The sequence below is a fragment of the Micropterus dolomieu genome, linkage group LG07, assembly GCF_021292245.1.
Source record: "Micropterus dolomieu isolate WLL.071019.BEF.003 ecotype Adirondacks linkage group LG07, ASM2129224v1, whole genome shotgun sequence".
Lineage (NCBI taxonomy): Eukaryota > Metazoa > Chordata > Actinopteri > Centrarchiformes > Centrarchidae > Micropterus > Micropterus dolomieu.
Genome location: NC_060156.1, coordinates 4780811 through 4797298, shown reverse-complemented (window position 1 = coordinate 4797298; position 16488 = coordinate 4780811). Strand labels below are relative to the sequence as shown.

Here is a 16488-nt window from a genome sequence, read left to right as displayed (position 1 = left end):
CCATCCTTTCACCCAGATTCTGTCTTTATTATCGCCATCATTATAATAACAAACAGCCATTTCATGTGCAGGATCGCTCATTTCCCTTTTCACGTTTCACGTGTGTTTTCTTGACAAAACGTGGTTTGGAGACCAGCATCGGGTGACACAGATCATGCCAGATCATGCAGTGTGTGACCCGAAAGTAAACAATGGTACATCCTACCATTCCCATGAGAAACTTAACATAACAAAAACAAAAGAAAACAAAAGGAAAAGAAGAAAAGGCAAGGATAGAAGCAATTATGTAAGCCTGGAGTTATAAATTCTCCTGAAGTAACCTTGCACAGGTTTGGATATAAGACATATTGGACAAGCTGCATCTTGAAGTTCCCTTTTTTCCCCCAACTGACCATAATTACCTTCCCTGCAGTGCAAATTAAATCTTCTGTGTGTATTATCAAGGCAAAAAGATTCTTTTCCAGGTGTATTGCAAGCTGTGATGTTTATGAGAATGTGTGGCCAAATGCAGAAGACACGGTTGACTAGCACGGTTGTATTTCTATATCTGCAGCTCTCTTATATAAGTACATACAGTGAATATACATAGTTTGATTTTGCATTACTGGAATTACATAAGCTTAATTACATGAACTTAGAATTACTCTATGCAAAAAGCCCATTCAAGCATATTGCAGAATTTCTGATTAATTTCTATGACTTGTACTGTAAGGTAGCACAATCCATGCAATCCTTTCCTCCACTGCTTTTATTTTTTCCTGAAAAAGATGTCAAGTGTTTTCAGAAATCCACTCTCCTATTAGGTAGACAGGTCCACTGAACAATAAAAGATGTTGACAGATATCCCCTTTTGTTCATGCTTTGAGACCACACAGACTTCTATGACAGCATCTTTGTTCAAATGCTTATTGATGTTACCATTAGTACTTGTGATGTGACATGATATTTTGATGATGTACTATAAAAGGTTTGACTCCTAAGCTGTAGTAGTAAACTGAGGCCGCTGTGTTAAAGCACCAGATCTATAAGTCACAAATTATGAGAACTGGTGAACAGACATTTAAAGGCAAAGAACAAAAAAAAAGAGAGAAATTAAATAAGGGGAGAAACAGAAAGAGCAAGTGAAAGGAAGTGAAAAGGGGGGATGGATGTGGATGTGTGTGTGTGTGTATGTGTGTGTGTGTCAGGAAAGACAGAGGTTTTGAATAATTTAGCAAGTCTTTCTCTGAGAACTCAATCTCCTTATCAGCTCCTCTTAAAGAACATGACACCCAACCTTGTCTCTAATAGCTGATCTTTGCTTTTCTCTGCAGATTTTGCTTACAAAGGCCTTTGTGAAAGCTGGAGTTAGAGAGCCTATGGGTGAATCACAGACACAGTCACACACAGGGCCTGAAACTATCTAACTACCAAGGCCTGCTATCTCAACTAGTGCTTTCTATATATATATATATATATATTCATCAATGACCTTTTTCCCCCTGACGAAAACGAGACAGCGACGATGTCCTTAGACACTGACTTTGACTATATTAACAAGCACTACTGTTGACGAAAAATTATAAGACGAAAATGTAATTCATAAAATAAAAACATGAATATAATCTCTCTTTCGTGGGTAATGACAGCTTGCTTTATTGCCATTAATCTTTATATTTCTCTATCACCATGGATCATGCAGAGCGTCAGATTTTATCCAGCCAGAGGGAACGATCTCTTGTCCCTGGTCAGCCCCACTCCCTCTCCAGTACCGGTTGTGTCGCTATTACGACCAACACGCTGTGAACGGTTTGTGATCGTTCCCTCTGGCTGGACGACTATTACGTATTATCCATGTAGGCCTACTACTGCAGCTGGGGGCTCCCTGCAGCGCCATGCAGCTGTCTAAATTCTTCCCTCTAACGGAGAAAAGAAGGTCAGGTCGCAAACACAGACACAGCTGTTATTATTATTATCATTATTATAAGTTATTATAATTATTATATACATACCTGATACTTTCACAGTCAGACCCAGGCCTACATGCTTGCAGTTATTAGTGATTTAGCAGTAAGAATCACAGTCTGTCCTCCTCCTCCCCGTCACGGGAAAAGAAAAATTGAGCTCCCCCCAAAGCTATGTCTAGTTCACACACTTGTGGTTTTAAGATTCTTAGAAAAAACACTACAAACTTGAAGCGGCATATCAAGGCTAACCACCTGGGAATTGAGGTAAGTCAATTTCTCCTTTACAAAGCTAACATTCGAATCATATCTCTATTTTGGTTCGAGCAGATTGACCAAAACTGATTGATCAAAATTATACTAATGAATTAGAAAAGACTAAAATGATGGTTACAACTAAAACTAGACTAAAATACTTTTGATTTTCTTTTGGCTAAAATCATTCTAAAATACCCAGACTTTTAGTCAACTAAAACTTCACTAAAAAAAAAAAAAAAAAGTATACAGTGGGCTAAATATGATAAAAACTAACAAGGACATGTGACACAGGACTAAGACTAAATTATAAAATGTCTGACAAAATTAAAACTAATCAAACACAAAGAATCTTGCCAACATAATTTCCATTTTAAAACACAGAAAGTTGTAATTCAAATTATGAACTCTCCAAACAAAGGATAAGGAAATGATTATCTGAAAAAGCATGAAGTGCAAACTTTTGTAACTTAACATTGGAGCTGCAACTATCAAAATCTTCCTATACATTAGCGCTCATAATTGCAATAAACGTAATTAAAATGTAAGGCCCTCAGGACGGTGGCTGAGCCTTCTAAAACGACCTATGTGAGGGCTGTTTCATTTGCATACTCCAGTAAACACTGGCCTGCCACTGCAGTTCTACAAGCCCACATTTTAGTCAAACTTATTTGAAGGAGAAACAAAAGCAAACAGTGAAATTAGTGGATCTGTCAGTTGTAAGAATCTATTACAGTTTACAGACAGACTTTCTGGTAAAATTTTAACCTGCCATACTTGCCGTAGCTGTGCGCATACATACTTTTTCTGTGCTATAAAGGATTATTAAGGCGGATTATTGCATTCGGTTTTACATCCAAATAAAGTGGATTCGTTGTAACAATGTCACTGTGTTTTCAGATATCACAGCAAAAAGTAAAAACAACGTTATCATAACTGATCGAAACGGACAGAAAATGAGCCCCAAGTTGTAATAAACCAGAATTATCCTTTAAGAGAATAGCACAAATGTGTATCCAATTATCTGATTTAAGCGACAATTCTTCACAATGTTGGCAACATGTGTCAGGTGACTGAATTTAAATCTGGTGTGATCTAAAAGGTGTTTGAAACTATGTCCATGTTTCATTATCCTCAATTAGTGTCTTTCTTTGTCCCCCTCTTCCCATTACTCATACCCACACACAAACACAAAGCTATGTTTTCACTTTCCCTCAGCCTCTGGCTTGTTTTTCTTCTTGTCGTGTATCTTCAAACAGGAGATGTAGATAGATTTCCACATTTTATAAATGAGAAAAACGAGAATGTGACATTGGGCTTGCGGACAAAGAGAAAGAGTGTGTATGACAATTATAGAGCAGGAAGTGAAAGGTGAGAGAGCCTCCAGAGACTTGGTAATTCCACACCAGTGTGTTCGGTTTGTGCAATATTCAACAACTTAGCTTGGAACACTGCTGAGCAAGCAGACTGGACTTAGGGTATAATGACTGCGCGGTGGTAATGGTGAAATACACAGAAGACTTTTAAAGGGAATACTTTCAGACACACATAGACTTAGAAACCAAGCAGTAACATTTGCCTTATCTCACTCCATCATACACACCATCCTACTCCCCAACAACCTGCTCACATAAATCCTGTATTGTCTGGCAGTAAGATGGCACAAAATGAGAAAGCAGTAGCTACAGCTGCATGTCCTAACTGGAGGCTAAGGCTCCTTAAAGAAATAATTTTGCTGAGCACTCTGTATTCAGGGAACTGTGTCACATTAAGCTGAAAATGTGTGTTCCAGGCTTCTCATTCTGCCCAGTTAGTGTCAGTTCAGCTCATCTGCAGAGCTGCCGCCCCGCACTACTCGGGGTCTTCTCGACTGATGACTCAAATCATCGACTTCTAGGGGGCAGCCCTATTTGTCATATTTGTAAATTATGACATGACATTAATGAACTGAAAGGCAGTTTTTCTAGCTTTAAGCTCATATTTCCCCCCTCTGCTGTCTAATCTTAATATCTCTGTAAAATCTACAGTAAATTGCAGTTTCAGTATCCTGCTTCAGGGTCCCCATGGAATTTCCCTACTCACATAAGGTTTTGTGTGTCTCATCTTAGACATTTTAAGGTGGGCCTCTTGACCCATTTGTATCCTGCATTTTCTTTGATAAGAGGTTCATTATCTCACAAACCTAACTCAATCTCTCACACTTCACCAGCGACTTTCAGATATTTAACTTTGACTTAAAATGAAGTCAGAGCCCACCAAAATGATAAGCAACCAAAAACACTTCTGCTTTAAGTGTATACAATATAACTAATGCAACTTTTTATATATCATATTAACAAAGCAGTTATTAAATTATTAAAGCTTATCGAGAAAAAGAACAGAAATGGGGACAGACAGAGGTTTCTTTTTGACTTACCAGGAGACACTGCCAGCTGAAAATGATGCAGCTTGTCCTCATCTGGGAAACTGGCTTTGCATGTACCTGAACAAGAGAAAATGAGGGCAATATCAGTTATAAGAATCAAAGGTTGAAGTAAAAAACAGCTGTATGCAGGTCTACCATTACTTTTTATTACCCGCCATTGTGCCAAAAAAAGGCATTAATATGAATGATGCATTGTATTTTCATTGAATACTTCCTATGTTCATACTGTAGCACAGAGACAGCAGGACTTGTGTCTTGGGACTCCCTGTGGCACCACATCCCCCCCTGGTGTTCAAGGACATGTACTGCGCTCAAGAGTGTCAACATCACCAGGGAGAGCATTTTTTAACCATGTTCATGTGCAAGATGTTTACAAATCAAACTTAACATCACATCATCTCTTTTCACTGAATAACCTTCGTTCTGTGTAAAAGCAGACTGGGCGGTCCTGTGACAAAATCTTATTATATGGGGGTCCGTGGTCAATTTTGTGTTGTAATGCACTTTGTGACTCTCTTCTGTGAAAGGTGTTTTTATATTGAATAAACTTTACTTACTTACTTAAGTTGGCCTGCATTACTAAAGAAATTTAAAATTTGAGTCTTTAATATCACAAATGTTGAGATATAACAAGACTCTCAGAAATACCTTGAGGATCACATGCCCCTACACTCACCAGACATATCAAACAACACAAGAATAAAATTAATTCAGATTAAAGCATTATCAAAAGGGCTGCAGCATGTAAATTTTGTTTGTATCTAAGAGAAAATACAAAATATGAAGCTGGTAAATGCCATAAACTCTCTCAAATCACTTGTACATGCAAGTTAAGAACAGATATCTTTATAAGAGTGGTTCTACCATGAGGCTTTTCATGGTGCTGCTCATTTAGAATATATATTAACAGATCTCTTCCTCCTTTTTCCTGAGTTCCTGTCTGCCCTGGGGTGATAATCTATCAATGTCAGACAGCCAAGTCCAGATCCACAGCACTAAGCCCATATTCAATAAAGCATAATGTTAAAGCCTTGAGAAAATCAAAAGAATATTTTACACAGGACCATATTTCATCCTTGTTTGTTGGTAATAAAGCACAGATCAGATGAGCATACGCAACGGTGCAGTGTCCTTATTCCACCCCCCTTTATTCACCTACTCCTTCACTCAGTTGTTCACCTCTATTCCCTAAGGATAAAGGCTGAACAATTAATTGAAATATTTCAAAATCGCAATATGGCCAAGTGCAATATCCAAATCGCAGGAGCTGCAAGTTTAACAGTCAAATGCATCACTTTATAAATGAAGCATTGTGGTGCTGCACAGACGCCCCGGCTACATATCATAATCTCGAGACCTAAAGGAACATGCTTATTTGGTACAGCAAAGATCAATTAAATGCAAATATTAAAATTCTCTCTAAAATCGTGACTCACATTCACTTGCACTCTCTGTTAAAATAATCACAGCACTACCTAGCAAGCAAGTGCAGGTCAGCATCCAGTAGAGCGTTGTTCAATTGTCATTTGCTTGTGTCTGGCCTAGAAGAGATCTGACTTAAAAATATTTCCTGGCAAACCAGTCAGCTTACTTTCAACACTGTGTGACACATACACAGTTTACTTCCCTGGCTTTCATGGTTGTCAGCTGAGCCATCATAATTCATTCAGCACTCATCAAATTAAAGCCAGAACTCAGAAGTTGGGGCACAATCTGTTTGAACAAATAAATCAAATGGCCAGTTTAACAAGCATGTGTTTAGCTAAACTATTGAAGCTTAATACAGCAACATTTATGTATTAGCCCTGGCCTATCTGAATAAAAATCTTCTTCTTTCGGCTGTAGGAGCATGTAATTTAACTAACAAGCCTTAAATTTACCATAGATCTGACACCACATTTCACTAATACTATAAACATTCAACCATTTTCAAGTTATTTGAGTGAAATATTTCATTGATTTTGCCAAATCAGTTGCAGAGATGCATATGCTTCAGGGCAAGCCAATTATGGCTTAAAGACTTGGATTCTACAAAGACAAATAAAAGCAAGGCCATCACACTTTCTTTCTATGTTCAGCCCATGTTCCACATTAAGATCACAGGCTAGCTACACCAGTGGTTCTCAAACTGTGTGCCTTGTAATTAGTCGTTTTTATGATGATTTACATAACTGTAATCATATGTAAATGGTGTGTCTTGTGAGAAAATGTTTGAGAACCATTGAGCTAGACTACTTAGCGAGCTAAAGAGCCCTCTTCACCAACCTGAGCTTGTAGACGTCCCTTGCCTGCGCCTCGTTGCCTTCATCCTTTTACTTTTTGAAAAAGTGTCCATAGCCTTCAAGACTTGCCTTAGTGAATTAGCTAGCTAGCTACCACCAGATGCCAACAAGCGCTATAACCAGTGCATGCTCTCTCTCTTTACGTCTCTCTCGCTCACACACAATTCCTGTCTGCCAAATAGTTTAAAATAAATCTGCTGCTCGACCCAAAACGTACATGCATTTTGGATCAACGATATCATATTCCTTCTGAGGGCTATAATGCATCAGAGTGACAGATGAAAAACATTTTTTAAAGTAGACCTGAATGCCCAGGCCTAACGATGCCACTGCCCCCTTATTCTAAAAACACAAAATATACTGACAAATAATCAGCAAGGCCAGAAAAATAACTTAACACCTCATTAAAAGCTTGTTTTTTCCTTAGCTGAGAAAACGTAATAACCAGGAAGATACTATAAGAATTTATGGCATATTATTAAGTCAATTATTCATCTGTTACACTTTCAGATGTATTGAATGCAAAGGGTAATGAACTCAGAAAGAATAAGTCTGACTCAACTAATTGAATAAGATCAGTGTGCATGGATGGGTAAAGCATACTTACTAGGGAGATTGGCTTCAAGTTCTGCAACTTCTGTTGAGAGAAAAAAAAGAATAAGGAAGCAAAGAAGGAGGTACAGACACAGATACACCTACACAGAAATATATTAGATGCTTACACAGAGAGAGCTGACAATGTCACACACACTTTTTAAATGAGGCACTGAAATGCTACATTCTTAATCAGGAATGTTGCTCTGTATAAAGCATCACATCTAATATGCAACTTGTAAAATGTCTTGTGCATACAACACAATGTACATGTAGCAGAGAAAAAACAGAATGACTCGATCAGTGGGTATCAAAAAGGAGGAGGAAAAAGTGAGAAGAAGGCAAGAAGAGAACCAGGAGGAAGAGTAGAGGGTTGTTCGGCTAGCGTTGAATTTTAAAAGCTCTGTTTTGTTTTCTCATCACTGACACTTTGCACTTTTTATTTGTGTCAGCTGGTTTAGCACCAAAACACCTTTGCCTCTCTGGGCAGTCTACAGTGAGGGAAAACATTATTTCATCCCCTGCGGATTTAATACGTTTACCCATTGACAAAGTTTAATGGTAGGTTTACTTGAACAGTGAGAGACAGAATAACAACAAAAAAATCCAGAAAAATGCATGTCAAAGATTTTATTTAAGTGATTTGCATTTTAATGAGTGAAATAAGTATTTGACCCCCTCTCAATCAGAAAGATTTCAGCCTCTCAGGTGTACTATACAGGTAACTAGCTGAGATTAGGAGCACACTCTTAAAAGGGAGTGCTCCTAATCATGTTTGTTACCTCTATAAAAGACACCTATCCACATAATCCGCAATCAATCAAGATTCCAAACTCTCCACCATGGCCAAGGATGTCAGGGACAAGATTGTAGACCTACACAAGGCTGGAATGGGCTACAAGACCATCGCCAAGCAGCTTGGTGAGAAGGTGACAACAGTAGGTGTGATTATCAGCAAATGGAAGAAACACAAATGAACTCCATGCAAGATCAGGAGAATGGTGAGGTATCAGCCCAGAACTACACAGGAGGATCTAGGAACTACACGATGATCTCAAGGCAGCTGGGAACAGGGTCACAAAGAAATTAATTGGTAACACACTACGCCGTGAAGGACCTAAATCCTGCAGCGGCCGCAAGGTCCCCCCGCTCAAAAATGCACATGTACAGGCCCGTCTGAAGTTTGCCAATGAACATCTGAATAATTCAGGTGGGTGAAATTGTTGTGGTCAGATGAGACCAAAATCGAGCTCTTTGGCATCAACTCAACTCGCCGTGTTAGGAGAAGGAGGAATGACCCCCAAAATAATCATCCTCACTGTCAAACATGGAGGTGGAACCATTATGCTTTGGGGGTGTTTTTCTACTAAGGGGACAGGACAACTTCACCGCATCAAAGGGACGATGGACGGGGCCATATACTGTCAAATCTTGGGGGAGAACCTCCTTCGCTGAGCCAGGGCACTGAAAATGGGTCGTGGATGGGTATTACAGTATGACAATGACCCAAAAAACATGGCCAAGGCAACAAAGGAATGGCTCAAGAAGAAGCACTTTAATGTCCTGGAGTGGTGTAGCCAGTCCCCAGACCTTAATCCAATAGAAAATCTGTGGAGGGAGCTGAAGGTTTGAGTTGCCAAACGTCAGCCTCAAAACCTTAATGATTTGAAGAAGATCTGCAAAGAGGAGTGGGACGACATCCCTCCTGAGATGTGTGCAAACCTGGTGGCACAAAAAGCGCCTGACCTCTGCGATTGCCAACAATGGTTTTGCCACCAAGTACTAAGTCATGTTTTGTAGAGGGGTCAAATACTTATTTCACTCATTGAAATGCAAATCAAATTATGACATTTTTGGCATGCGTTTTTCCAGAATGTTTTTGTTGTTATTCTTTCTCTCACTGTTGAAATAAACATACCAATAAAATTATAGACTGATCATTTCTTATTCAGTGGGCAAACGTACAAAATCAGCAGGGGATCAAATAACTTTTCCCTCACTGTATGTTGTTGTACTGGTGTGTCACGGTCAGTGTTGGGGGTAACGCATTAGAGTTCTCAGATCTGACCATATTTCCCTGTTTCTTTTGTTGCCACACAAAAGAAAATCCCTAGTGCATTCGATCGGCTTTTGTCCTACTTCTTGGAGGGTAGCTGCATACTAGTGGAAGGTATCCAATCCTACAGCTGTGCTCATGTGTAGCTCAGCTAGTGAGATGACAGAGAGGACATCCTTGAAGTCATAGAAGTAAATAATTAAGCATTGACCTAGTTAACTGGTTGCATATTGATGTACCGTAGGCTATACCAATCTGTGTTATATTGTTTTCATAGAGGCAGCTGCCCACGCAAAAGTACTCTAACGAGTAGGTAACGCTGTAATGGCAGTACTCTTTTAATGTAACAAGTTACTTTTAAAAGTAACATTTCCAGACACTGGTGATGACAAAAATGTTTCAATGTCATTTATATGAACATATTTTTTGACATATATGCAGAATGTAATAATTAGGTATTATATTTCTGCCTAAAGATCATCCAGTTTATTTCAGTGGTTCTCAGCAGTGTATCAAGGTCCAAAGTTAGAGTCCTCCTTTCTGGATGACAGTGACATCAGCTGCTATAGTCTTCAGGGTTTCTGCCAGTGTACTGCAAGCCGGGTCTAAGTTTACCTCACACTGGGCCGATACCATTCACAGCTCTAGAGTTAACAACGTTGGCCCAGTCTTGGGTCGACAAGACGCACCTGTACCTGGTGCAGACGAGCAGCCGAGTATCGATAATGTTAACCTTACTTGCAGATGTAAACACAGAGTCACTTGGTGGAATCCCGAAAGGATGGTCGACCCGAAGTATAGCAGATGGCTACGTAAGACACAACACTGCAAGCGAAACCCCGGCTTGGGCTAATATATTTAATAATTTAATATATTACACCATGTTTAGATTTTGGCCCACCACTGTTTTATATTATATTCCTTAAAGGGGCATTTATGTAGTTTTCAGCGGCCACTAGCGGTGCGGTTTTAAGGTTGCAACCAGGTGTGTGCTCGTACACGTGCTCACTTGAACTCATGAGCGTGCATAATCCGAAACACAACCACTTTCATACAGAAATACCACAATAAAAGCAGAAACACCAGCATGCAGGCTGTGGCTTTTCTCCAGACATGTTCAGGCTCTGTTACTGTAATGTTCCCGTCTCAGAGGCAGATCAACACCGGCCTTTCATTCGGCGCAGCGAGCTGCATATCGGCACAATCCTCCCGGAAAAAAGGCAGAGAGACAGCAGCTATAGACAGACAGGGAGACAGCTTCACACAACATGCTGGAAACTCAGACAAACCCCTACTGCAATGTTACAGCAATAGTTTTATCAGCTGCAGGTTGAACTAAGCCATGCTTGTTACATGATCACGGTACATTTACTGCATTTAGCTGACGTGCTACATCGTTAGCTCGCCTGCTGCTTTCAGTAACTATCTTTACTATCTGTGCATCTTTCACCAGAGGCTCAGTTAATGCCAGCACAGCTAAATGTATTGGATGATAATGAAAGTTAGTGAGCTGGACTGAATATTATAACGAAATTGTATCACACTTTATAACAGTTAGACCGCAGTAAGTAACTTCACTGTTGTGTTAGTGGATGGCTCTTCCTCTGGGTTGTATGTTATGTGGGTCATGTTAGTTAGATACCTGAGTATCGGTAAAGGGTAATAAAATCTAAACTGAACATTACAAAGCAAATAGCGACCGAGCTACTGTAGCGTTAGCTAGCTGCTCCTGGCTGCATCACTACAGGCTAACGTTAGTAAACAAATCTCTCCACATTTGCTTTAGCTGTTGCATCATTTCTTGCAGGCTAAATCAACAGTGGTACACAGGAAAGTAACACGGGTCGCGTTGGTGAAGTAATGTGGAAAGTGATATAACTTTGCACCGGATAATGTTAGCAACTGCTCGGCGTTAGCCTGCGAGCTAACGTGACTTTCTCTGTGTTTCTCCAGCTTTACCAATGCTCACTTTGTTCTTCCTCGACATCATCTGAACCTGTTTGGTCTGATGGGCTTCAGCACATAGACCATTATAGTTGTACCATGTAACGTCACATGGTAGCACAAGTCATAACGCTCGCCTAGCGGCTAATCAGGCACACCCCTCATAAAACACCGATGGAAAAAACACACTGAGCTGCTGCACACACAAACAGTGACAAGACGTCCGCCTGCAGCCTCTCCTCTCCCTTCCAAACACTAGCTACCCTCAAGGCAGTCAATGGACATAAAGTTGTTACTGTAATATAGAGACAGAGCTCAGTTAAAACCAATATACCTGGTAGGGTTGGGCCCATAGGCAACATCACAATGACCAACATCTGCACTCTGTGCGTTCACTGCTGCTTTACCTGGTCCGTGCTTGTAAAATATCCACATGAAGTTTTTTACCAAGTTAAGTCTGTGTGAGTAAACACATGCACATAAGATAACCGTAAATCAGCTCATTTTGCGGACCAGCGGTTGACAAACCCCTGTTAATGTATTTTGAATATAAATAATGCAATGTAATTGGGTAAAGTGATACATTTAAGTAAATGCATGGACTAAAGCAAGGAAAGGAAAAAAGGCAGAATGGAGAAAACATCAGGGAAAATGGTGGCGGACACAAAAGGTGAGAATGAGACAAACGTAAACAAAATGACAGAAACTGAGAAGGACAGCCCTTTGGAATTTAAAGGAGGACAGAGGAGGCAAGTGTCTGGATGCTGCCTAAGGCGAAGAGACGTACCTATAAATAAAAACCAAGAGCAAGAGGTGAAAACATGGACACAGAAAAAAAGAGGAAGGAAGAGAGGGAGTGAGAAACAGAGACAAAGTGATAGAAGGACCAAACATACATGGAACAATTTTATACTGTACTGAAATCAATCAGATTAAAAAGAAAACAACAACAACAATCTTGGCCTACAGCCTCAAATATGTAGCTGCCTAGTTTGTTTTGTTTCTGTATTAAAAAATTGATCTGAACCGAAGAAATACAAGACGGAGGAAGTGGACAATGACCCAGGTACCTTTGGTAAGGAGGCGGTCCCTGATGGAGACCCTGTGGGTGGAGTCGGAGGCTCCGGAGGCACGGCCCGTCTTTCCTCCATCGTCCCTCTTCAGCTTTCTGGCTAATGTAAGCATGGCTGCTCTGCTGTGATCTGCCCCACGCTGCCCTGTGCTGCACCGCACCTCTGCTCAAATGCCTGACAGTCACACAGACCAGAAAGATTGAATTAGTGGATCTCATGCAGAACAGAGGAAAAGATGCACATCACAACTACTAAAGTTCTCTTGCACAGACATTTGGATGATAAATATTACAGATTTTCATATCAAGCTAGTAATACTACACCAAGTATTGCAAAGAAAAATTAATCAGCCCACACACATCCAGGCTATCAACAGTGTGGAGTCTCATGGAAAAGAGATAAAAAGGACAGAAATGGAAAGTGAGGTGAGACAGGGTGACATGATGAGGTTCAAGTCTACTCCTTCATGTACTTCCTGTATCAATAAAATGAGTAATATGACATTTAATTGCGGTGGAATAATAAAGTCCTTGACATCAATTAGAAAAGGCAATTGCAATTAGACTCCGTGTTGTGGAAAGACGTATGGGGACGTATGAGCATGTTGAGTTAAAGTCTTGTTACATGAGATAACCTGCAGTAAACGGAGGTATTTAATAATACAGCGTGTGAGACATTCCTTTACACAAAGCCTATTCTCTACAGAAGATAAAAAGAATGCAGTAAAAGCTAAAGAAGTTGAATTCTGATCAACTCAATCTTGCTTTGGAAATGAGGAGTTCATTTAGAGAGAGTACTGTATGCTTTTTCTCATGAACCACTGCTGCAAGAAGCCGAAACCACACATTAACCTGTTGTGGTATTCAAAAGTGGTTATTCGCTTATGAGACCGTTGTATGCAACAGGGAACTTAGATGTTCAGAAGATAGAAAAAGAAATGTTATCTTTGACACAAAAGTGAGAATGAGGGCAGCCTACAGAGACAAACACCACACATCCTCTGTCAGTGAGCGGCCTTTTTTTTCCATCGCTAAATAATATTCAACAGACTCTCTGTACCTGCAACGTAACAGGAAGACAAAAGAGTACCTCAATGTCCTGCTTCTGCCAACTTTCCTATTAATGTTGCTGCAGCAGGAAACCATTATATGGCATGACGTTGTTAAACTCAAGAGATGAAAGCATTCACTCTTTGTAAACACATCTTCTTTTAACTGTCAGCGCCGCGCAACAACAAACCGACTGAGTGGGTGTCTGCCTCTGCTAATGTTTACTAATTTGCTGGGACTTTTTCCTTAGACACTGTGCCATTATAACTGCCCTTTTAACTATTGATAATTTGCCATTATATGTATCAGATTAAATTATTTCAATCAAGAAGAGCCATCCTGCTAATAAGTCTGACAAAAATAGTGCATGTCAAAGTGTTTTATACTTAATAGCCAAATTTAGGGGTGGGGATGGATTCACATAAGAAGAATGTAGGAGGACGCTGTAATAACACTGCATAAAGAGGAACTTCTTATTTCTTTCTGGTACTTCTCTCACACACCAGGAGAGACTTGCTTCCCTGCTGGTCTGCGTCACACAAACAGTTACCGACAAGGCTACCTTCCTTCAAGGGGGACACTCAGCAGAGTGAGGCTGTGGGTTTGCTAACCTACCTTGTTAGAAAACAAAGTAAATATAACAATGTGTTTGTTTACCTTAATAGACAGAGAGGGGCAGTGCTGGAGGAAGTACTCGGAATCTTAATTCAGTAAAAGTACTAAGACCACTATCAAATATTAAAAGTTATAGTCCTGCATTGAAATGTTCATAAGCAAAACTTTGTGAGTGTAATCAGGAAAATGTATCTGAGTATTAAACGTAAAAGTACTTAATGCAGAAAAATGCCAACTTCAGTCCAACCTCAAATGATAAACAATTTTTTTTTTTTTTTAATTAGAACAACTTCCAAGCTGGAACCATGAAATGTTTTTACATTAAAAAAATACTATTATCAAAACAGTTGATACCCCAGTAACACCAACCCCCCAAGCAAAATGAAAATAAGTACTTTGGGAACACTACAGATGCCATCACACAGAGCTGCTTTCATGCCATTGTTTGCCACACCTTCTGTCTTAGCACACATGGCGGACTAGATTTGCACCCCTATGTAAGTTAATGAATCAACAATTAATTTTGAACTGGAAATCATTTTAAATCGAATCATGAAATACTGAAAGACTCACACCCTTACCCAAATTACCTAAAAATGTAATCATTCAAAATTTAAGAATTGCACACAATCCAGAATTCAGTACATTTAAATACAGATCATGATGAGTAACATGACTTTAAATTCAAAATGCAATCTAAAAATCCCCAATAAATAACAATGCAAAGAAATTTTCAGAACATGTCAAATCTTTTTAAAGACATCAACAATCATCTTGCCAAGTGCAGCAGCCAAACAATCACATTGACAAACTGCTTGCGTCGCTCACTTAACCTCTGCTAAAGCCCACAACAACTTTTTCACTAACGTTATTGTGCAATTCCCCAGGTCTTTTAACCTCGATAAGGTAGTAGTTCACTGGCATCTCTGCACTGGGAGTCCAGTCTAAGCACTGACTGGGCCAGCTGATTTGTGGAGCAGCAGTAGCAGAGAGTGAAGGTATCCGGTATCAGTGAACTCAGAAAATGTGTGTCACCCACCTGCCTCAACTGTCAGTCACTGCACCCTGACACAGACTACTTGGATGTTAATCAAGTGGCTGCAATCATGCCAACTTCCCCTGGGTCCACAGCACTTTTGGCAGAATATCAAGCTCATTGGCTATAACCGTAAATAATCATTCACTGGCAGCATATGGAGTGAGTTCACCTGTTCAATATAAAATATACAGCCTGTATTTAATTTTAAAATTATCCCTCTAACTCACAGGTGACAAAAACTAAAGCAAGCAAGTCCGTATGCCACAAGACCTCTTGCGGTACTGACTGAAGTAAAACAGGCTTAGGATTAACGCTAATGTAAATACATTTATAAGTTAAGTTATCGCCTCGTCACTGTACTTTTAGCTCGTTCACTAACCGTTTTAACAGACCGCTAACACTGCTAATCACAGCTAGCTTGACACAACGTCCGATTCTAAAACCAGCCTCGGCTCAGGCGTTTTCCTCACACATGTGGAGTGGAGTGCACGAAGGACTGTCTCTAAGAAGTAAGTTTAAGTTTTTTAACGAAGTATCTCTGCTAGCCAGCGTTAGCTTGTATGTGTTATCTCAGCGTTGTTTTTTTTTTACCTGCTGTCTCAGAGCTAGCGCTCCGTGCTACACCATAATCAGCTGCCCTCCTCTGCTCGCTGTCTGCAACTCAAGCCGGAGATTGTAGGAGGAGCGTCCGACTGGAAATAACTTCTAAAATTATTATTTGGGGTCTCGGAGAGGATTTAAACTGACTGGAGAATCAGCTGTCAGAACTTCGTTCCGGTGTCATGGGCAACGGAAGCGCAGCGAGTGACGGTCGTTATTGTTGTCCGTGTAGACATGGCGGCAGATAAAAACAGTTCCGCGCAGCAGTAGGCGATTCTTGGGAGTTGTAGTAGGTTCGGGTCGGGATTGAAAATGACCATTCAGTCACAAAACTGTTTTTCATTGTGTTGTAGAATACATTTATATCATTTCCAATATTTACACAATTTACATGTAGCAAAACCTGTGGGCTACTTCACATTAGCACGTAGCCCAGAAAAGATTCTTCCATTTCCCCAATCTTTACCAATCCATACCAATCCAATTTAAACCAGAGTTTTAAATGAGCTCTCTACAATCAAATGAGACGAGAGAGAATATTTGCAGGATACAAAGTAATATTTATGCTGTATGCTTGTCCTGATCCTTGTCAGTGTGCTATTCTGATTTATTT

At 39.9% G+C, this 16488-nt stretch overlaps 1 protein-coding gene across 2 annotated transcripts in view; it reads right to left on the bottom strand.

Moving 5' to 3' along the window:
- ube2f (ubiquitin-conjugating enzyme E2F (putative)) overlaps positions 1-16092 on the bottom strand; it is a 58100-nt gene extending 42008 nt beyond the window's left edge. The window contains exons 1-4 of one of the 2 annotated variants that reach the window (XM_046054114.1): positions 15867-16092; positions 12570-12746; positions 7513-7542; positions 4615-4680 (exon numbers count right to left, since the gene is read on the bottom strand). In XM_046054114.1, coding sequence (XP_045910070.1) covers positions 4615-4680; positions 7513-7542; positions 12570-12684 — 211 coding nt within the window. In that variant the 5' untranslated portion in view covers positions 12685-12746; positions 15867-16092. The remainder of the gene's footprint in view (positions 1-4614; positions 4681-7512; positions 7543-12569; positions 12747-15866) is intronic. The other variant, XM_046054115.1, reaches the window with a different exon arrangement.
- Positions 16093-16488: the final 396 nt, after the last annotated feature.